This window comes from Labrus bergylta, chromosome 10, assembly GCF_963930695.1.
Source record: "Labrus bergylta chromosome 10, fLabBer1.1, whole genome shotgun sequence".
Taxonomy (NCBI): domain Eukaryota; kingdom Metazoa; phylum Chordata; class Actinopteri; order Labriformes; family Labridae; genus Labrus; species Labrus bergylta.
Window position 1 is genome coordinate 19,799,974 of NC_089204.1, and position 22,540 is coordinate 19,822,513.

General features: G+C 39.7%; 2 protein-coding genes across 3 annotated transcripts in view; one reads left to right on the forward strand and one right to left on the reverse strand.

The window, feature by feature from the left end:
- Window positions 1-3,090, forward strand: part of phyhiplb (phytanoyl-CoA 2-hydroxylase interacting protein-like b) — a 17,609-nt gene extending 14,519 nt beyond the window's left edge. Inside the window, exon 5 of the mRNA XM_020639186.3 lies at window positions 263-3,090. Within this exon, the coding sequence (XP_020494842.1) occupies window positions 263-806 (544 nt within the window). The 3' untranslated portion in view covers window positions 807-3,090. The remainder of the gene's footprint in view (window positions 1-262) is intronic.
- Window positions 2,095-22,172, reverse strand: LOC109987908 (protein FAM13A). Of its 2 annotated transcripts, none has more exons than XM_020639185.3 (21): window positions 21,931-22,172; window positions 21,235-21,412; window positions 20,867-21,076; window positions 20,204-20,384; window positions 17,695-17,869; window positions 17,270-17,388; window positions 11,968-12,177; window positions 11,671-11,752; window positions 11,382-11,482; window positions 10,559-10,616; window positions 9,146-9,232; window positions 7,539-7,746; window positions 6,381-6,630; window positions 6,018-6,150; window positions 5,549-5,630; window positions 4,710-4,939; window positions 4,517-4,600; window positions 4,223-4,327; window positions 3,556-3,770; window positions 3,251-3,352; window positions 2,095-2,684 (listed from the first exon to the last, which is right to left on the reverse strand). In XM_020639185.3, exons 1-21 carry the CDS (start codon window positions 21,952-21,954, stop codon window positions 2,558-2,560), a joined length of 2,961 nt encoding a protein of 986 aa, XP_020494841.2. In that variant the 5' UTR covers window positions 21,955-22,172; the 3' UTR covers window positions 2,095-2,557. The 2 variants fall into 2 exon arrangements, with proteins under 2 accessions (XP_020494841.2, XP_020494839.2); XM_020639183.3 differs by having other exon boundaries at window positions 10,559-10,631.
- Window positions 22,173-22,540: the final 368 nt, after the last annotated feature.

Sequence of the window (22,540 nt, forward strand, 5' to 3'; positions counted from 1 at the left end):
TAGTCTGTCTATGTCTCGACAATTGAATCACACATTTCATCTGTTTGCCCTGTCTTACACTGTCTCTACATCTGTTTATTATATCCAAAACAAATTTGATACAGTGATGCCATCAAATTCCTACATTTCCAAAATAAAACCGCATCATTGATTTGCAGAGAGGAAGCTCAAAAAAACACAGATGAAAACAAAGTGTAGCTTCATAACTGAACCTTGTTTGTTTGTTTATAGCAAATTAGTTTATCTTTTTCCCAAACTCCAGGGAGGCGCAGGAGAACCGGATGCTGCCCTCGGTGAAAGACAACAGCGGCAGCCACGGGTCACCAATCAGTGGCAAGCTGGAAGGCCTTTTTTTCAGCTGCAACACAGAGTTCAACACCGGCAAGCCTCCGCAGGACTCCCCATACGGCCGTCAGCGCTTTGAGGTGCAAGCCAACGCACTCTTTAACCCCGACACCAACCTTTACTTTGGAGACTTCTACTGCATGTATACAGCCTACCACTATGTTATTCTGGTGCTGGCGCCAAAGGGCTCCAGTGGAGACGAGTTCTGTAAGCAGAGGCTCCCTGCTCTCGACATCACCAACAACCGTTTCCTTACCTGCAAGAAGGAAGAAGAAGGTGACGGCGCACTGGTGTTCCACCACGCACAGGATGTCATCTTGGAGGTGATCTACACGGAGCCGGTGGACCTGGCGTCGGGCACGGTGGCAGAGATCAGCGGGCACCAGCTAATGAGTATGTCCACGGTAAATGCCAAGAAGGACCCCAGCTGCAAGACCTGCAACATCAGTGTGGGACGCTAAGAAGGCAGAATGTAAGAGGAGGATGAGAAGGGGGGGGACTAGAGGTGACTGACCTCTAAACAAACACAAAGGAGTTCCACTGAAGAAGCAGACCAACACATGCATGAAGCAGCAGATTTAGTAGGCTCACTCAAACATATCTCTGACACCGCTCTGTACTCGAAAGAACCATTCATCCCAAAGAAAAGTGGAAGGAGAAAACAGAGGGAGTGCACACTTTGACACCTGCACTGTTGTCTCCTCATCTGCAAAAGGGTTAAACAAAAACACACACATAAAACTGAGCAATCTTAAACCTGGGACACCAACAACACAAATCCATCTGTCCTTTCTGCAAGTCAACACTGACATACTGATCGAACCCTTTAACTGTACTAACGGACATGGGCTACTTCTATTCAATTTCCTGGTGTTTATTTAACAAGTTGTCCCTTATTTTGTAATTGATCTTTGCCTTGTTATTATTGATATGCTCTTGATTGAAAGTCCACAGTCTGTGTGGACAAGCATTTTGTTGTTTTCAATCACTTTGACTGTCATTATAGAAATGTTTTATTCTCATTCCACTGTAGACAATTACAGACTTTTGTTTACCTCCTACTAGTGGCAAAGGCTGGTACTAGAAGTGTATAGGGCTGCAGCAGTGAGAATCATCTTTCTTTAAACCAAAGGTATTAAAAACAAGACGTGAAGCAGCTGTAGAATCTTAACAGTACTAATGCAACGGCCTCTAAAATGTATCTTCACAGAGTCCTTGGTCGCCAAGTGTGAACTACTTGTAAACTTGTTAACCTTTACGAAAAAAGCATGAAGCAGTTCTGTGCAGCACGAGTATGAACGCTGTCAGTACCTCTACCATGGCAACTTTTCCTGCATCACTCACTATTTTTTCATTGTAGTCAGTGGACCGAAAGGTGGTAGAACCATAAACTGTGCTTAGAAGAATAAATGTGAAAAAATATTTATTTTTATTGATACATTCATATATATATGTCTGTATACCAGAAGTGCACAATGTCAAAGGCTATGATCATTGTTAACAACTGCATTTAGGGGGGGAATTGACTTCATACAGGTAAAGTGGGGGAATAACACAAATCTGACAGCAGATATAACTTGCACTACAATGCCAACGTTCACCAACATTCACATATTTTCAAGGTGAGCATGTACACTGAACGCTTCAGATGACATTTTTAATGCATATCATAGCACATTGTTGGCCTAAAAAAGTGACATGCAAAAACACTACAGGATGGTTGCATTGATTGCATTGAAGCTTGCTTACTTCTTTTTTTTTTTTGCCAAGACAACACTTTTAAAAACTGCAGTATCCACATCAACTATAGACAATGTTGTCTAAAAGTAGTATTTTGGCACAGAAAAAAAAGGAAGTATTAAAGTGCCGTAACATACATACAGTGATCTTAAAATAACTGTCACTAACATCATAATAATGCAGCTCTTCATCTGTGACATATACGAGTGCTACATAAGATACACTTTCTACATCAGGTTTATATTAAGATACTTCATGAATGACAAGGGATGTGTTTAAGGGACTTAAAAAAAACTAGTTTTTAAGCATTTAACTCAGATTGTCACCGATTTCCATTTGTTTTTTTCATCTAAAGTGCATCAACATAATGAGCATGGCATGTAACAAGACCAGACCTGAAGGTTCATAACCTGATTTTCTCAGAAAAGATTGAGTCCTGTTAAGTTGGAGAAAAGTCCCACTGTGAGAAAACTCAACTGGTCTTAGTTGAGTTCTGTTGTTTACTGAGCAGGGCCTCCAGTAGACGGAGCTTCGCTTTGAGGTTCTTGTACTGGCAGTACTCCTCCGCCATCGGGCCACGGTCCTCCTTCTGACAAGCCCTGTTAACAAACCATGGAGAGAAAAAGATGCACACAAAAGGCAAAAAAATTGAAAATCCAAACAAACTGCAGCAGCTTCCATAACTGGTTGATAGTCCCTATGTTGCCTTACTCCGATAGCTTTGTACAGTGTGTATTGTAAAGAAAAAACTTACTGTATTACTTTGGAGGACTAACATGTACAGTATAAAAGGATGTGTACAGTTCAGAGCAAACGTCTATCTCTTAGTCTCTTTCCTGAGCTCTCTGTGCTGTATTAACGTTAAGTGAGTGTGCATTACACTGTCGTACCATTAAGATGGAATTTCTTTTGTGGATGTTTTTTCTTTGTTTTTCACAAGGAATTGTTGAAAACCAAATGTTCCAAGTTTATTAAGAGAAAAAAATAAAATTCTTAAGCCAAGTAGTTTGGCTTTACTTGTCATTTTTTTGGATGGGTCTCTCAGTAAGTGTGTGTGTGTGTGTGTGTGTGTGTGTGTGTGTGTGTGTGTGTGTGTGTGTGTGTGTGTGTGTGTGTGTGTGTGTGTGTGTGTGTGTGTGTGTGTGTGTGTGTGTGTGACCCTTACCTGCCAGTCTGCATGTAAAAGTGGTCCTCAAACTCTCTTAGCACATGGTGAAGCCTCTTCTTCTCTAATCGAGTCATCCTGAGGTGATCCAGTAATTCTGGTCTGTGAAAATAAAATCAAAGAACATTTTAAATCTTTTAATTTTCTGTTCACCTGTGAAAACTTAAATTTACCAAAACTATTAAAACAAATATTTTTAAGTTCAAGAAAAAAGAACTTTTAATAAATGACTGATTTTCCAGTAAGAGCTAAGAATAAATTGGACATCACACCCTTGAGCTGCTAAACACACACATAGGCAGTACCTGGGAGCTTCATGTAGTGTTGCCATGGTGATAAACTGTGGCTGGAGACCCTTTACCTCCTCCAGCGGGGACACCAGAGGTGTTTCAGGCATTTCTAGGGAGGGAACTTGCAGCAACTCATCTGAAGACAGGGACCTGGGGGATTTCAGCCAGAGTGGCTGCTGTTTGGGGCTTCGCTGTTTGGGGTGCTCTTCATCTGAGCCCTCCTCTTCCTCCTGTTTACACACATACACACACGCACAGAGTAAAAAAAAAAAAAAAAAGGACCTCTTATATGTCAAAGTTAACACCTGCTTAAAAAAGACATGAAGAATTTAAAAGCTAAGGGTAGTGATACTTGTTATCATTGATATTTAGTTTAGAACTGAATGTTTGTACTTCTCTGTTGAGTTTTTAGTAAGCCATTAATGGTATGGTCTGTATGTGTACAGTAATACAACAACAATATTAGAAACAATATCACTTTTAAAATCAGTTATTTCAAAAACAGTTATGGTATCATTCCTGTGTCATTGATTATTTTTCTAAATAAAATGTTGTTGTTTTAAATAGTTTGTTGTAGCTCCTACATTTGGCCACAAGAGGGCAGTAGCAGAATTGATCCAACAGCCTCTTATCAACATTCTCTCACCTCAATGTCATTATTCAGTGTTAGATGTTTACTCACAATGGTGGTTATGACTTTTCCAGCAGCAGAGGAAAACATCAGCTGCTTGAGAAGGCGGTATCTATCATAGAAAGGTTTCATCAGATTCCGCTCCTGCTTGGTGCTCTGAAGAAAGACAGACAGAAACTGACATAAACCGAAACCACTTTATAATCTGTGGATGTATACACATAGAAAGTCTAAGATATTATATGTACACAGGGAAAAGATAATTAAATTACGGTACTCAAATACAGTCATGAAGCAAATACACAAGACATAAACACATGAGGGGGTCATCTAGGCAGGTCTTACTGGTCGTCCGTGCAGACTCTCAAAGTAGAGCAAACACTTCTGCAGGCTGGTCTTCTCCAAACTCATCTGGAAATGATACATCTCCTGCACAAACAAACACAATTAGAAGATGATTGTCATGCATGAATGCAGGTGTTTTTTTTTTTTTTTACTTCATTCACTGTTATGCTGAAAGCTTTCATGCAGTACTGACCTTAATGCTGTCAGGCAGGCCAAGCTCTTGTCGTCTTTCCTTCATTCTGTTGGTTATGGTGTTGACTGTTTCCTCCACGTTTGGCTTGGTGTTAGTGTTGTTGTTAAGCAGCTCAGTCCCTGTGAGTGCTGCCTCCTTGTGGTCTATGTTGGTCCTACCCATTTCAGCTGATGGGTTAAAGCCTCCCTGCCCTCTCAGGTCCCCTCCTTCAGATTGCCTCAGCTTTAGCTCTAGAAGAGGAAAGCCAATCACAGAATTATAGAGACAAAGCAATAGGGAGTATGTGGATCAAAAATGTGAGCTCTGGTTCACTGGAGAACTTTCTGATATTGTTGCGATAATGAAGTGGTTGTAAAAACTGAGCACATTTCTTGAGTTTTCAGGTACATGTACTTGAGTATTTCAGTTTTATGTTACTAAATACTCAAACTCCATCACATTCATTTGACAGCTGTGGGCAAATCTAATTACATCAAAACTGATATGATAACTAACTCTGCAACGATCGAAATGTAATTTAAACAAGGTATTATTATACTTATATTTATATTTCACAAAATAAAGATTAGATTAAAATAACACTAAATTCTGAAAGATTTCAGGGAAAATTATTTTGTTCATGTTAAAATATGTCAGTTGCAGGAGAAATTCATGTGCAGAATCAGTGTTTTCCTATTTTAAGAATAAGTCAGTGAGGTGATGACACAGCTGTAAAATATCAGTCGGATATTAAATGCAAATCCTTTACTTATAACCGAGTACTTTCCTGTGTAGTGAACAACATCTCTGTTATCACTTATTAATGAGTTTGAGAGTGCATCTACAGTTATGTAACTGACCTTTAAGCTGCTTGCGACTCTTGATGAGCTCCTTCATCAGCCTGGCCACCTCAGGATGAGCTGTCTTGTCATTGTGGGCCGGCTGAAAAACAACAAGAAACACATCACTGACAGAACAGTGGCCCGTTTCCAAGACTCGGTGCCAGGACGCTGTTATTGTTGAAGTTTGTTTTTTGTTTTCTTTAATTGTTAATAATATCTGTTGGTTCTGTAACAGCTTTGTTAAACATTGTTACATTTAATTTAATTTTCCCCATGAACCAGTAGAGGGAGCTATTTACTCCACTCCTGCAGGATGTTTGCTGAAGGCATACACGGCATCATTTCAGAGCATAAGATAAATAATACAAAGCCCCACACACACACACACACACACACACACACACACACACAACTCGTTTTGAATGAGAAAAAAACTGAGGCAACAACTTCAAATCCATTCATTAGAATATGGCTGCTGTGAGCTCACCTTGTAGTGCTTCTCTTGTTCAAATTGCTCCTCAAAACGCCTGATCCTCTTCCTCAGGGTGTGAATGTGTCGGTTGAGCACTGAGATCGACATAGAACCCTCCTCTGGCTCTGTTTGGACACCCCTGCGAGCCCTTGAGACAGAAAAGAACACTTGAAATTAACAACTTGAACTCTTCAAATGATGCTTAATATTCTGTTTATTAAGCGCAAACACAGCAGCAATCCACTCCAGTCTTCATCCTTACAGCATTTGCTCTGTAGTAATGAACCACTTCTCATTCACAGCCCAGTTAAATAACAAAATATCATTTTGAGAAACCCATCTTTGAGCCATTTTTTAGTGAGGAAATATTTTACTTACATGCGTTTATGCTGTGAACACGGTGGAGAAGGGGCAGTATCAGGGTCTAGGTTATAGCGCAGACTGTGACTGAGGTTGTGGCAGCGTGGAGAGGGAACAGGGCAGTCGGTCGTTGTAAAACGGGTGAGTAGCGGGCTGGTGTTTGATCCCAGTGGGCTCGTCGATGTGCCGTTGTCTGGGATCCCCTCAGAATGAACGGCAGTGGAGAGCACAGAACCAGACTCCGATGATTGAGGTGATGGGCTTTGTGCTGTGGGCGAGAGATGAAAGACAAAATTTCAACTAAAATTATTTAAAATTTGTAATTTTCTTCTTTACTGAGGACAGCAGAAAGATGGGGAAAAAAGGATGAAGGAAAAAGGGTAAAGAATGGAGGAGCAAGAAATAATTGAAAATTAAGGGAAAAGGTGATCTGTAATAAACAGTAAATAATGGGGTGTTGGTTAGCCTCGCGGTTATATCATTCACCCCATCTACAGAGACTATAGTCCTCAAAGCGGGTGGCCCAGATTTGACGCCGACCCTCTGCACTTTAACGCATGTCATGCCCCACTCTCTCACCCCAATTTCCTACTTTGTCCTCCTCTATAATAAGGGCTAATCCAAAAAAAAACTGTAAATAAAAACAAACTATATAAAAACTCATCTGAAGCATCTTGCTATCAGAATATTAGCTTACATATGATTACATATATGTAGCAGTTTATCATGTAATGGGCAGATGTACAGTGATGCAACAACATCAGCATCATACCTTGGTTTGCTGTTACAAAGAAAGACACACCCAGCTCTGGGATATGATACAGCTCAAGGCTGGTTGTCCAGATTTATTGATCATTATCTAAAACCTAGGGAATAACAGCTGCTGCTAAGATGCTGGGAATGAAAACTTGTGATGAGAGAGATTCTGTAATTAAAGGTACTAAAGCAGTATGAATTATGTCTTTTGCACTGATGGGGTTCTCATGGGTTGGCTCCCTAAACAGAATATAACTGCCCTGTGAGGTGCTCTTGACAATAGACACTATCAAAAAATAGAATCAAAAGCAGATTAATTAAATGATTGGCATCTTTTATATTATTTTCCTCTTTCCCCGAAAAAATATTATTCAAAAGTTCATAAACTACAATTATATCAAGTAAATGTCCTTGTCTTACCAGGCTGTGATGAGTCAACGGCGTGTTGTTCCCGAGGTGGAGGCGATGGTGGCTGATGGAGTAGCAGCTTGTCGGTCAAACACAGGCTCCGCACTTCAGTAGAAAGAGGCTGGTCCTGGGCAGGTAGGTAATCCTCAGCTTGGGGGTCTGCTGGTGGTGACAGGGCTCCCAGGTCAGCCTCCAGAGCTTTTAACTTGAGGGAAGGGCTCTGGAAACAGAAGCAGAACATGGCTTCAGGGACACAGACTTAAAGATGTAGACCCTGGTTTGAGGTAGAAGGCGTCTGTAGCCCTTCACATGCTGCTCGTGATCTCCTGATATCCTGTTAAACCACTTCACTATCTTCTAAAGAGAGTCCAAAGATGAGGTTTGATGGTTATTAGTCTTGTTCCTTTTGAGGAAGAATGAGTCCAAACGCAGGATACAGCAAAATAAGCAGGCTGTCTAAATGGATGACTGAAGTACGAAGAACACACTTATAGAAAACAAAAGCAAATCTATGATTTTCCAAGTCCCTCGGATATACAAATATCATCAGGAGCACATGCAAGGTGCAAAAACTGACTTTCCTCTTCTGTAGCTCTCCTCCACTCTGAGTGAAAAGAAGCTCTGCAGCCCAGGAGGCAACCAGCGAGACACTATCCCCTTTGACTCGTTTCGTTAGTGAGTCAGTATCCAAACATGCATCAGCATCCAGCGTGGGATCCCTGATGAGCAACATGCTTTAATCCCATTAGTAGCATTACTGTGATTCTCACATCACCTAGTCCGTGTGTTTATTGGTGTGGGAGTGCATGATACTACAGCTTGCCACAGAATCCTTAAATCCACATTTTTTTCCCTCTGACCGGCATTCCTCGCTTTTCTTCGGCTGAACTGCCCCCACATGGATTTTTCAGCGTGCAAGAAGGGGTGGGCGACGGGAATGCCGCTCATGTTGACGTGTGTCTTTGTGTGTGAGTGTGAGTGCATGCATGGGATAAAGGGATTCTAACTGTATGTGATGAGGCGTTTCCACAGAAACGTTGTCAGACCAAGCTGAGGAGCAAATTTGATGGAGCTGCAAGGATCAAAGAACCATGTAGCCGTTTGCCTTAGTATGAGTGGGTTTCTGTGTAGATGTGAATGCAGCATGATTAAATAGGATTTGTGATTGAATAATAAAAAATGATTCTTGGCTCATCAGAACGTACCAAAATGTTAGCTTTTTTTAATCATTTAGGTGCTGTGGCATCATTTTTTTTTTTTTCAAAAGCAGCGGCTGATAAGGTCTCTTCTCCTCCTTTCTCACCCTCCTTGGCAGCCCATTCATAAAAAAAGCACCGCTTTGTGCGTCACACAGAGGAGGAGGAGGAGGACGAGGAGGAGGAGGACGAGGAGGAGGAGGGAAGGGAAGACATGTGGATGTTATAACTGAAGCAACAAAAAAAAACCACAGGCAAGCCAGCTCACACCTACAACTACACACACAGGTGTGCTTTAAAACACACACACACCAACACACACTATCGCTGGAGGTATCTGTGCTCCTGTTGTCATAGATACCCTCCTCCTAAAGAAAGTGTTAATTTGTGTGTCTAAATAGGCTCTGGGGAAGGTGAACTTACGTCACGGCTGGTGTTCATGCCTCTGCAATCAATGCGTCTGTCAGGCGAACCGCTGCATCCTCCTCTTTCTCCTCCTCCTCTTCTGCCCTGAAGAAACAGACAGCACATGCACTGATGAGGTGTCATTCCTTAAACCCACTTACTGACATGAGATCACAAGCACTCGCCAACTGATACAAAAGGATGTAGGTATGTAACAATGACACTCAAAGTTAAAGTGGGATAATGAATTCATTTTATCATACCAACAGACCCAGTTAGTCTTCCATCAACAGATACAATGAGTCAATTAACAATACAACACCAAACTAGTACAACTTGTTTAGAAAATAAATAGTTGAGTATATTCACATGGAAGCCATTCTTCCCTGAGGCAGTGTTCAGGAAGCTCCTATGATGTTGTAATGTTTTACTGCTGTGTTACAGGTTGTTAGATTAAGGGACTTCGGACCGTCTTTATCAATGTACAGTTCCAAGCTTGATCAGCAACTGAAAAAACAATAAACAATGAAAATCTTGAGGGATACATATTCATATTTCAGGGGACAACAACATATTTAATAACCCATTAGCTACAGTGAGACAATAGCTAACATTAGCCTACAGGATAAATAAAAAGCAGTGTTAGATACCCTACATTTTTACATCTTACAACCTGGGACACAGAAGAATGACTTTTCTACATCATTTTAGCTTCCCACTTTGAGTGTGACATCAAAGGAAAATGGCTCCCTTGTGAATAATGTGTAAGGCTGACACAATGCCACATTTTAAACTTCAATGCAATACTAATAAAAAAATCAAACAATATCGATACAATAGCAACAACACTAGAAGCCCTAGGCACCAAATATTGGTTCATTTCTTGTTTTTAATTCAAGTACACTGTCTACATTGCACACATACACTGGCATCTTCAGTTGTCCCAAATATATTTGGAAACAACCCATTTTAAAGTGTTCCATCTCAAATATCACTCATGGTCTAGTTTAACCTGTGAACTGTGAAAGCTTTGTTTTTGTTGTTGTTTGACTTTGGTACTTTTATACTATTAAAATAACAAAGATTGTATAGTTTCAAAACACATGGTGTCATAAAGTATTGCACATTTTGACAACCTTCATTTGGTAATTGAAGGTTCGGGAGCAAACAGTCAAATGCCCCTTTTCTTCTGCCTGTGCTAAAAAATAAACTAATTTCAAATGTGATGCTTATGTAAGATTGTTAATCAGCTGACTAAAATGTGAGGCTATCTCACAGTTGGTCACATTGTGCATTACATTTTGCTAGCTTGCAAGCCTAAGGCTACAACTCTTAGCCCGGTTGTGACCCTCACAAGCTGAAAATATAAACAGGAGCCAGTAGACATTATTTGGAGGTCGCAGCCATGTGGCGCCGAAAAAGTGTTATTACCTTGGATTCAGAAACAGTGGATTTCTCTTCTGCTCTGTTCTCCCCACAGCACAACATGCTGTAAAACAATATTCTGTTAACGACAGGCAAATGCAAAAATTAATCACATGAAGTAGAAGAAAAAAAGTACAGGATCTAACAACACTGTTTCTCAGTCTGGTTCCCAGTCCATGTGACTTTAGTGCACGTTGCATGCTGTTTGTAGATCTAAGGCCAGATGATCATCTTGCACTGCTTTTAAGGTTATGGCTTATTCCTGTGTGACATTAATGAGGCATAACTGAGATGACCTATCCTGTGGCTCTGTGGAGGCAGCGCAGACAAAAAGTCAGCATGTCACCATGCTACTTTGGCCTAATGTGGCTAGTGAGCCCCTGTGGCAAGGCAATGCTATTTGAACTGGAATCATATCAAAAACATGACTGTGAGCAGCACTCTGCTCTGATAACCTACTTCTCAACTGACTGCAGGGCTGAGAGATGAGCTGAACTGAGAGGAACCAAGCAGGAGTGGGAGGGGGAACAAAAATAACTGTAGCATTCAAATGAGTCACTTAATACTCTATTTGGTATACTGTAAGAGCTCCAAAATGACTAACACATTGTTTTTGTATTGTTATTCTCTCAGACTTTGAATCTAAAGTGAGAGAAAATAACCAAAAATGTTTAATTTCAAACAGCCGATTTGTGAAAGCTGTTGTCTGTGCAGACCAATGGACATGTGTGTTGTGCTACAAACAGTGCAGTTTATGAAAAGGAAAGGAACAGAAAACTGCAACAAAATGTCATCTTGTGGAGTCGTCAGGCAGAAATCTTCCTCTCACCTCTCTGTGTGCTCCCTCTGAGCTTGGTTTTTGCATTGTGATTCATTCGCTAGGACGCAGCAGTCTGAGGACGTTGATGTCTGCCCTGCATCTGTTGAGGCCTGAAAAACAATTCAATCCCATCATGAATTCCTGGATAAGTTTTCATCTTTATACATTTAGGACGTAATTGTAATTTAGATGCATTTTGCAGCACATGCAAAAGGCAAGTGTTTGATGTACTGTGTTGGAAATCCCCAATGCACACTGTTGAACAGATATTCATGATCTTTGAGGCGGGTGTCCTTACATCCTCCAACTCATCTATTTCTTCTTTCTTTTCCTCCTTTGGTTTGGACGAGATGTGTGGCATCTTGCACTGTGAGAAGGATCTGTTGATTAAAAAAAAAGACAAATACGAATGTAGAGATGGTACATAGATGTTGTATCAAGGAAAAACAGTGAGGGAGAAGAAAGAGGACCAAAAGGTCTTCTCAAAATCATGTGAAGCGGTATGACACTGCTGTCACCTTCAGACCCTTTAAGTTGAATCACTGTCTATTTGTGATTTAAAAAAAAGTATAAGAAAAACAGAAGAAATGCTCACCCTTGTGTGGTACGATTCATCTCCTGTAGCTCTCCCTGAATGTTTTGGGATGGTGTACTCTGCTGCATGTGTTGTCCTGGCCCGCTGAGTACACAGCCTGTAACCTTACTTTCTCCACTCTCCACCGCAGCCTCCTGGTCTGGAATCAGCTTCTGAATGTCAGCGCTGACGTCAGGGCTGGTTTCACAAGCCTCTGCCAGTGAGTCAGGACTACAAGAAGACACAGAGAGGGTGAGACAGAGAGAGAGAAGAGGAGGAGGACAGGAAATACTACTTTATAATAATCCTTTAAAAAGTGTTAGTAAGTTGTTTGGCTATGTTATGGTAGCCAAACAACTTGTTTATGGTTTATGGATCATTAAAAGGGATGAAGAAGAAGTGTAATGCTGCAGCTTAAAAAATGTTTTCCAAGTTTATAGCTTCTCAAGGAGCTGTGAATTGTGAAATGAATACTGATGCCCCTACATGACAGACAAAAGCAAAGGAGACCACAAAGGACAAGAATGATTATTTTGGTATATTAAATGAACTGCTGTCACTGTCGGTGTCACGTGAGTTGACTAACAGCACTCTAATGAAATTACTTTTATACATTTTCCTGGTAAATTCTTACAGACTAGGGATACATGACACTGTTAAAAGATGGCAGGATGAGTTCAAATGTTAAGAACACATGTTCGCTCACATGTTCACAAGAAGAGCAAAGAGATAAGATGTACCATTTTGTCCATAGGTGGGCACCAAAATCAACACAAAACCAATATTTCCTCACATGAGTTTTAAGGTTCTAGATCTTAAACTTCATTCTTGATGGGGGAAACAACATAGGTCCAGATGATCTGATATCCAAAAGGTAAGTGGCTTCACATTTTCATGTGAAGGTGTTCAAGAAGAACAAAAGGACAAGCTACATAACATCTAGTATTTCAAAGTAAAGGTGCACTACAGGCGATTTAAAAAAAAACAATGCAAAATTATTTCTCGGAACCTGGTACTCAAATTTTGTAATGCCTCTTTTTTCTTTTTTTTTTAACCTTTGAAGCTTTATCAGTGAAAAATACAAATGACAGCACTATTCATTTGTATGTAGAAATGTAAATGAATAGCTGTTGAGAAGATGAAGACTAGCTATCAAAGACAAAAAGTGTTAGAGGGCAAAGAAGAGGGGGGCATCAAGCGTAAGAATATATAAAAAAAATATACCTATAGACCAAACTCTTCCAACAGGATAAGAGGAACATTAAACAGACATTACTGAAGTCTAGTCTAGAATACATCAATTTATGTTAGTAGGAAACAAGTATATGTAGATCTATTTTTAAAAGTGTATAGGTAAGTGTATCACAAAGCCAATATGTTTTAAGTCTGAAATGTCCAAAGATTCATCCCTCAGGAAACTTCACACCAGCTACTTTTCATATCAATCATTCAGCAGCTCATGAATCAGTGGCTTTTATAGTCCATGCTTCACATGAAACTCTGAGCTGCTCCCAGTAAAAACAAACAGAACAGATCTGCTGTGGCATGAACCCCAAAAAAAAAAAAAGACCACCAGTCATGTTGATGCTTAAAGCAGTGAATGACTCCGGAGCTGTAACCGAGCTACAGCAGCTGGGACAGTACAGTCAAAACACTAATGACAGCTGCTTAGGCTACTTGTCAAAGAATGAGACAAGAAAACAACGTAATGAACAGCAACAGCTTTATGAACATGAATAACCTTTTCAGCTTCAAGTTTTTATGTCTCAAACATCCATTTATCTTAACTGAGTGAGTACACATGTAGCAAGACAAAAAAAAAAAGAATATTACATGGATAACTTGGAGAGATAGACAAAACTGCAGACAAATGAGACGGTCATTCACAAGATAAGGCCCTGCTCCTTAACCCACAGATATGTATGTCTGAGACTACAGCATGCTGAGAACATTTTGGAATAATTGTTTGCATTATTGTCCTCTGGATCTGAATTGTTTGCGCATTAACTCACTCACTTGTTAAGGACTGTGGATCCATGGTTGTTGCCACTGACGCTGAAGCAGATGAAGCAAGAAAACATCCTTTGCAAGAACGTCTTTAACCTCACAACAGCCTAGCATAACATGTGGTAGAGACCAGCCAAAGACAGAGAGGAAAGACAGCGCAGATGTTGAGTACTTGATGGTCAACAACACGAGTGACTCCCGGAGGCAGAGAGCTGACCCACCCCCTTCAATTACTGGTACACACATACACAGACACACACACACTTACAGAAGAGCACAAACGCATATTTTAACTCACTGACAGCAGCACTTGGGTCTTTTTTTTTTTTTTGCTCAACAATGTCAGTTCTGGTTCTGTTATAAAGGGGGAAGTAGGTCATAGAGGCTGAGACATGAAGGCACACACAAAGTGACAAACAAGGGTGCACACAGCTGCACACCACTGCATTCAAGTACAATCAACTGCATAGAAGTTAAATACATACTTTAAAAATGGTGTCCACATAAAGAACATTACTCATTTGTTTACAAACCTTATTATGAACACCTAAGCTAAAAAAAATTGCTAATTATTATTATGCATTTCCTCTATTTATTATTATTGAAGTAAATAACTAACTCAACAGTGTTTGTATTTTCTCTATGAGTTTATATATATATGTGATAAGCTTGTGGAATAGATAAGAGAATGAAAACAGACACTAATATTTATTTCAAACCCATTGTAAGCCTAATTTAATTAGAATCAAGATGGTCTGTGACGTTAGTAGAAAGCATAAAGGTACAGGCAGGGCCAGACAGAACGGCATGCATTTACCAGACATGACAGCAAGACAAGCACAGCCTCGGGGCGCTGGTAGTTTAGCGTTAAGTGCTCGTGCACTAACTCACTGAAGCAGGTGGCCCAGGTTCAAATCCGACCTGTGGCTCCTTTCCCTCATGTCATTCCCCACTGTCTCTCTCCCATGTTTCTGACTCTATCCACTGTACTATCTCCAAATTAAGGCATAAAAAAGCCCAGCAATAAATCTTTAAAATAAACAATAACAAACAGACAACACAGCCTCCAAGTTATTAATATGAGTCTGACATGCAGAAGCACCCCCCCCCCCCAAAAAAAATTTAATAAACCAATTCTATGACTGTTTCCTCAATCATTTAGCACAGGCTCCATGAGAAATGTGGTTTCTAAAGTAGAGAGGAAAGCTAAGTTCTAGTCACCTTGTTTAGATTTATTTATTTATTCAGCCGAAAATGTGCTATTAAGAAGGTGCTAGATGAAAAATTATAAATAATTGTTTGTCTTATAAGTGCTTAAATGACAAACATTTAGTGAGGCAATAAGGTGAACACACACATCTGGTATTGAATAACGCTCTATTCTCTCCAGCAGGTGTGTCAGATTTTATATGTTTATCGACATGTGTTGTTAAAGATGTTCTCATATAAAAACTTTTTCAAAGAACATATTATGCAGAAGAAAATCCTTAGTGTGATTCAGGAAAGCATTCTCCAACTAAATTATACTCTCTGCAGCACATGTTGCAGATCCTCCATCTATTCAGAGAATACACTGGTTAGCATTTTGAAGTTGAACTGTATATATTGTTAACTTAACCAGCTGTCTGAGTGCCTTATATGGTCAGATGCCACATCAACATAGAAAAGGTCTTGTTTCCATGGAAGAGGAAACATAAGACCCTAAATTGATAATCTGTTAATGTCCCTCTATCTTTATTTTTCTCAAAAATCGATTATTAGTTGGAGTATTTAATTTGTTTGGAATCTTATCTTTTTCCTATATGTGAAGGAGGGTCTAATACCTTTATATGAACACTACATATTTTACAGATTACTTTTTTCTACAAATCTACAAATAAAACTGGGCTATGTGTCTGGTTTTATGAACTGTTTTGAGGAAAACTGATTGAAGAAATATATTCAAGGCGTTTGGCAGGTTGGAAGCTCAATTTATGTAAGAAAAACATCAACTGAATATCAGCTTGGTAAACACAAGCGCACACACACACACACACACAAACGCACACAAGCACACTCACACAAACAAACAAACACACTGCACATGTCATGCCACCTGTTGGACCTATAATACTCTTCTGATGGCTTGTCACAAACTGGCACGTGTGAGTTATTAATTACAGTCCTATCGACCACACATCGTGACCTCCTCATGTGATTTTGCGGTTGCTTGTTCCATTACCTATACATTTCAATAACATGCTCGTTAACTTTAATTCCACTGAGGAAGGATTGTTCAATCCCAAAGTAAACAGGAGAACAGTGCATGTTTGCTAAGAATAACATGATAGTGTTTTTAGATCCATTGGCCTGAAGTAGAACTCCATCAACACACAGACACAAATGAAGATCACAGTTATGCTTTAACTATAATTACGCACAGAGGTAACAGCTCCACAAATAATCAGGGAGTGCACGTGTATGCCATGTCGCATGCTGATAAGGGGCGGTCCCAAATAGAAAATACATCGATGTCATTGAATGTCTGCAGTGGTACTTTGCAGTAACCCACATTCACACTTTTCCCCACAAGCAGATGGTTGTCAGTATGTACATTCTGTCTGGGGAACTCATTAACCATTGATCCACTTATCTATTCCTTCCTTCAGCAGTCAAGCTTGACAAAGAACTCAAAAACCATAACAATGTTTTGAGATTCAATTTTTACTTCCCCCGTAAGAAGCAAAATGAAAGAAATGTTTAACACCAATACAAAGCCTAGAGAATAAGTGGGACTGTCTGGTAATCATAAAACGAAGTGACACAGTCTGCCATCTTTATGACTCTCATGAACAAAAGACCTGAAGAGGTTGGCCTTAATTTCCTGTGAATGACGTATCAGCCTTATCAACTACACAACAGTTAACCTGACAACTAACTAAATGATGCTGAGTACAGAGAAAAAAGGCAGGTCCTAATTATTCCCCCAGGATAATATACACTGTAGACAAGAAGTGACTAATAGAATATTTCAATCACATGATAGTTTACAGATGTTTATCTCATATCATGTTTCTTAAGTCTTCTGCCTGCTCTTACTTGTCTTCTATTTCTACTTTCTTGCTTTTGCATTCGTGATCATGTTTTTTTTTACTCTGTAGCACCTTGAGATTTGTTTGAAATGAAAAGTGCATTACTTATAAAATGAATTATTATTATTATTCAGATTATTATTATCTCTGAACTGAGATCAAGTTTAAAATCTGTTGTAATAAGATATTAATGCTATGTATTTGGTGCCGTAACAAAGTTACTCATCCTAGCAGGATGACCGTACCTCTTCAGTTGAGATTGAATTCCGGTTTCGTTAAAAGTGTTGGTTGCTGAGACTGAAGCGGTTTCTTCTTCCAACCTCCCCAGACTACTCGTTTCTGAGTGGCAGCTGCTGGGTCGGACCTACCGAGGACAATGAGACTGAATACAAACACACTACTATTGAGAAATAACAAAAGCTCAAAAGACAGTATTATTATTTGCTATATCTTAGTATTACCAGCTATCACAAGGTCCCAAGCTGTTTTTTAATGAAGTCTCAAAGTTCAACAATTTGTATAACTTTGCAAAACTTAACTAAAAAGATTAGTAAGTGTAGTGATAGCGGCACTTACAGCATGTAGTATTCTGTGTAGCACTGAACATGAAATTCAGTGCAGTCGATCAATTTTTGTTCGTTTTAAAAGACAGTATAACACTAAGGATCACCTCAAAGTGCGAAAGGGCAGAGAGACTAGGAGGAGGAGGTGACGAGGAGGTGATGGAGGAGGCTACTATGTCCTGGCCTGGGACTGGAAGGAGAATCTCCTGATGCCTCAGAAGATGAAGCAATAGAGCATTACAGACATTCTGCTCCTCCAGCATCCTGGGCCCTGCAGGAACACTGCACAGAGAAGAGACAAGATGACAACACAACGTCACATGAACTGTGTACTCACAAAGAGTTCTAACAAAGAAAAAAGAAAAGGGTGCCATCTAGTGGACTGTTATTTGTAGTACTGATCTGGGATCAAGCTGGTAGACTACTTAAGAGTGAATCTCTTAAAGATACATTCCTACTGACCAAAATAAACAGTACCGGAATGCAAGCTTCAAAGGCTAACTTTCATTTTTTCTTTTAGCAGACACATGTTTACAACCTGTTAAGCACGGCTGTAACGACAGCACTGACCAAAGTAGTCTTCACTTGTTGACATGGGTTGAGCTATGGTTGTTAAAATGCCATGCTGTTGTTGACACCATTCATTCTGTTTATTTTCATAAATAAAGTTAAATATAGCAAACACCCAGAGAACAGCATGTAAAAATGTTGAGTATAAATAGATGTATGTTTACATGGAAGGCAGGTCAGCTGGAGTGACAGGAGAGGTGGAGAGGAGCAGGCGGTCTTATTACATAACAGACACATACGAGAGCAACAGGCTGTTTAGATGAGGCTCGGGTAACAAACATGGATGAGGAGGGAGCTTCCAAAGAAGCTGCCACACGTGCTGCATGGCACGACCATGTGCTAGATGTCTGTCAATACCAAATCATCCATTATTAAAATGACAGCAATATGACATGCATCTTGTTTATCTTTATATTCAGGCCCTCGTAATAAGGATTAGTTTATAGAAAACAAGTTTTTATAAGGTCAATGATCTGTTTAAAGATAATAAAACTGTTAAACAGAGATCCCGGTTTCAAATGATACCAGGGCACCTCAACACCCCAGCAGTCACTACCAAAAAAAAAACAAATGCTAAAAGGGTTAATTAGTGCATTTTAAGGACTTATTAACCTCAGTGCATCAATGTTAGCACTCTTAACATAAAGTAATAACAAATCTTGAAAACAAATAAATCAATAAAACTCTGTTGTTAAAATGTACTTTTAGCTTAAAAGCAAATATTTGGTTAAATAGGAGCTTAGTGTAGTTGAACATTTTTTACAGAAAGGTTCTGTCATTATCTAATCTTTTTACTCAGACCATTATTTCATCCCTTATTCTCTGTTGTTATTCCAACTCCAACTGTCTGCAACTCTTCCGCAATTTAATCCAACACACAACTTTTTCCAGATCTTTTTGACTAACTTCACTTCCCGTTCTCAGACTTGTCTTGCCATCAGACAATTTCCGACATATTTTGGGCGTGAATAACACCACATTCCACTGACACGTCATTCACTTTTGGAGAAAACTGGGACAACAAAGATGACTGTGCTTTAAGGGATGGGACAACAGTTAAAAGTGTGTTGACCAAATGTAATAAGTCCGTTCCAACCTGGGAGAGGCTAAACAACACTAGAATAATTGTAGATGTGTCTCCCCAGGGATAGTGGTTATTTACAGTGATGGCTGAGTTCTGTAAACAGGAAGGGAGAGGCAATTGACAGAATCCCGATGACTTCCATTCTGTCTTGTATCTATTGTCTGTCCAAGATCAAAACGTAGGGCTGGGCGATATGGCCTGAAAATAAAATCTCAGAATTCTCAATTAACAAATAAATAAATGTGTTAATATATTATCAATACTATTGATACAATAAATCTGATATCTCTTTGAGGATTAATAAAGTCATCTGATTTTCTCTTTTGAGGTTAAAATGCAAGCTGTAAACTTGTCTGTAAAAGTGCACTGTACAGTTTCAGAGTACAGCTAAAGTTAAGGTGAGGCAGAGCATTCAGCAAAATACTTGGTGGCACACACAGTACCTGGGGCTCCTCAGTCACTCTGGGGAAGTAAACAACAGGGATGATTTGAACTACAGGAGCCCAAGGTATATTAAATAAAAAAATCTAAATTTTCTTTTTTTGATATTAACTTTCCACAAACCCGATTTATTGATGAAATGGATTGCCTTAGTAACTAACTTGACTCCAACCCAGCTTAATAATGCAGCTTTGGAAAAATGGAGGACGGAAAACCACTGTTGCTAGTGAACTACATTTTGAATCAGCATACTGCATTAATGGCACAGTGCTTGAAGGGAGAACATAGCTTTTCATTTAAAGTTAGTGTGAAGGAAACATTCCCACTCTGGTTTGTTTGCCTGTGCTAAAATCGTTCTTTACTTCCAAACAAGCTGTGAAAACCAACACTTTTCATGTATTCACAGCAGAACAATCTCTGTGTCGTCAATTACATGAAAAGTTCTACTCTCAAAGAACCTCTCTTATCAGTACAGGTCTGGAAAGGATGGGTTATTGGAATTGATAAGAAAAGTATCTTACTGGAATATACTAGGTCCAAAGATGGTTGCCAGATTTTCCACAGGCATGTGATTTGACTTGCTGTGAGCGGCCACTCTGGACAAGAAGTGGATGAGGTAAGATAAAACAATGAGGTGGTAATCTGGGAGGTGGTACAGACTTTCTCTCAGGAACTGGTTCATATCTTCTGCATCTGCATAACCTAAACATAAGCAAAAACATTCAAAACTTGACTTTAAAACATCAGCTTCAATCATTAGTCATAAAATGGCATCCTGCACTTTTAGCTATGAACCTTAAATTACTTCACATTCATTGATAAGGAAATTCCTGAGGACACACACTTGCAGTGTCATTGGAAAGCAATATTGCATACAGAGTACTTCTGCTGAATTTAAATCTCTTGTGTAGGCACACTCAGCAAGCAGACACCTGCCAACATCAAGCCAGACAGTTTCCAGAATCTGTCACTCTCTTGTTTCAAAACTTCAATGATTTTACTCTAGCTCTCAAATATGGTTACAGAGGTATCTTGACATTAACTAAGCTCAGCAGTGCCTTGAAAAAGCTAAAATCTCAAGAACACAAGTACCAGCATTAATTTCATTCGGCACACAATTATAACGTGGAAAAGCAGATTCAATTTGATTTTAACATTGCCAGTCTAAAATAAATTCCTATTACCTGTGAGTGTCTGAACCAGTTGTTTGCGCTGTGGTTCTGGAACTATTGGGGTTGGCAGCTCCCTAAAGAAGAGCTTCAGGAGTGAGGCCACAGTGGGGACATCTTGCTCCTGCTCCAGGTCCACCCTCTCTCCCCGGTCCCACAGCTGCCTTATCTGCCTGGTACGCACCGCTGAGCCACATAGACGGAACAGACCTCTGTGGTGCATGCCTGTGTTAAGGAAACAAGTTAATAAAGTCACTACACACATGCAAATCAGGTTTGAGTTTTTTACAATCCTTGAGAAAGAGAGAGAGAAAGAATAAGGGAAATAGTGAGACCTAAAAAAAATGAAACATATGATAAAAGCAAGGATATGCCTTACTCACCATTCTTATCCAGGAACTCGACCATGTCTCTTAACACAAAAGGTATTCCAGAGACCATCTGCCCTTCCTCGCCTAGTGTTTCCAAGGCAACACCAAACACACACCTGGCCGCGAGTTCAGCCGGCTCTGGGCCGACCTTAGCACTGGGCCTCAGGACTCTCACTGAAGATGGGTCACTCTGCACAGAAAGAGGAGATGCAGCTGATTTGAATACAGAGAATCGAATTGTTCAAATGTTCATTTACTAGTCGAATTCATGGTGGGGGGCCGGGGAGTTGAGTGGGTTTGCCATCTCAAATACTCCTCCAGTGTAGCATGCATGTATGTAGACTGGCCTACTTCATTATTATTATTATTATTATTATTATTATTATTATATTATTCAGGGATCCTTAATCTGAAACCTGACAGTGCATATCACTATGTGAACACAAACCTGCTATGTAATTACATTGCACACTCAGCCAGCACATCGTGCTCTAATCATTGATACAACATCACCCCCAGTGATTATTATAGCCTACAGTTAATGCAACGACATGCATTTCTGTTTTCTAAAGTTTTTTTGAGGACAGTTGTAGTCGTCTCTCTAAAACTAATATGAACAGGTAAATCTGCACATACGGCTGCAAGCCAACGTAGAGTTGGTAGGACTACAACACCAATGAAAAAAGGGTTACCCACAGCTTAACTTACACACAGCGAGGCACTTGCTCCCATGTTTCAGCTCAGAGGACCGAGGAGGCTCTCTCCATTTTTAACTTTTAAGCGTATTTTTCTCTCTTCCCCATGATGCTCCTCTCTCAGAAACTGTCGGAAAGTCCGACACACGGAAAAAAACAAAAAAAAACACCATTTCAATACACGGTGCTGTTGAAAAAAATGGAGGAAGGTTAGCTTTCTTGCCTCCGTGAAACGTTAGCTCCCAGGAAGTTTGTTTATGTTGCTAGTCACGTGACACGCTTGTAACCATAGTGATGCGTCATAGGCGACGCAAGAAGCAGACGTGCTCGTGCGCTTCTGTGATTATTATTTTTTTTTTTTTAGATAAACTTTATTCATGGTACAAACAATGTATTAAACCAGATTGTACAAAATACTTACAACAAACAACCAAAACCTACAAGTCAGTTATTGATAAAGGTATTTTTGGAGAAAATAAATAAAAGTACGAGTAAAATAAGAGGTTTTAATTGGATAAAATAATAATGTGACTGCATACGTTCATTGTTTTAGCCTATTTATTTTTGTTAGAGGATTTAAGGTTTGAGTGTCTGGAGGAGTATTTATTTTTTTTAATCAGATT

Excerpts from the sequence above, each read along its gene's own strand:
- LOC109987908 (XM_020639183.3), bottom strand. The coding sequence starts at position 21,954 with ATGGGAGCAAGTGCCTCGCTGTGT. Across the intron at positions 21,413-21,930 it reads GAGCAAGTGCCTCGCTGTGT|AGTGACCCATCTTCAGTGAG; the intron begins GTAAGTTAAGCT and ends CTTTCTGTGCAG. Across the intron at positions 4,601-4,709 it reads GCCTGCCTGACAGCATTAAG|GAGATGTATCATTTCCAGAT; the intron begins GTCAGTACTGCA and ends TTGTTTGTGCAG.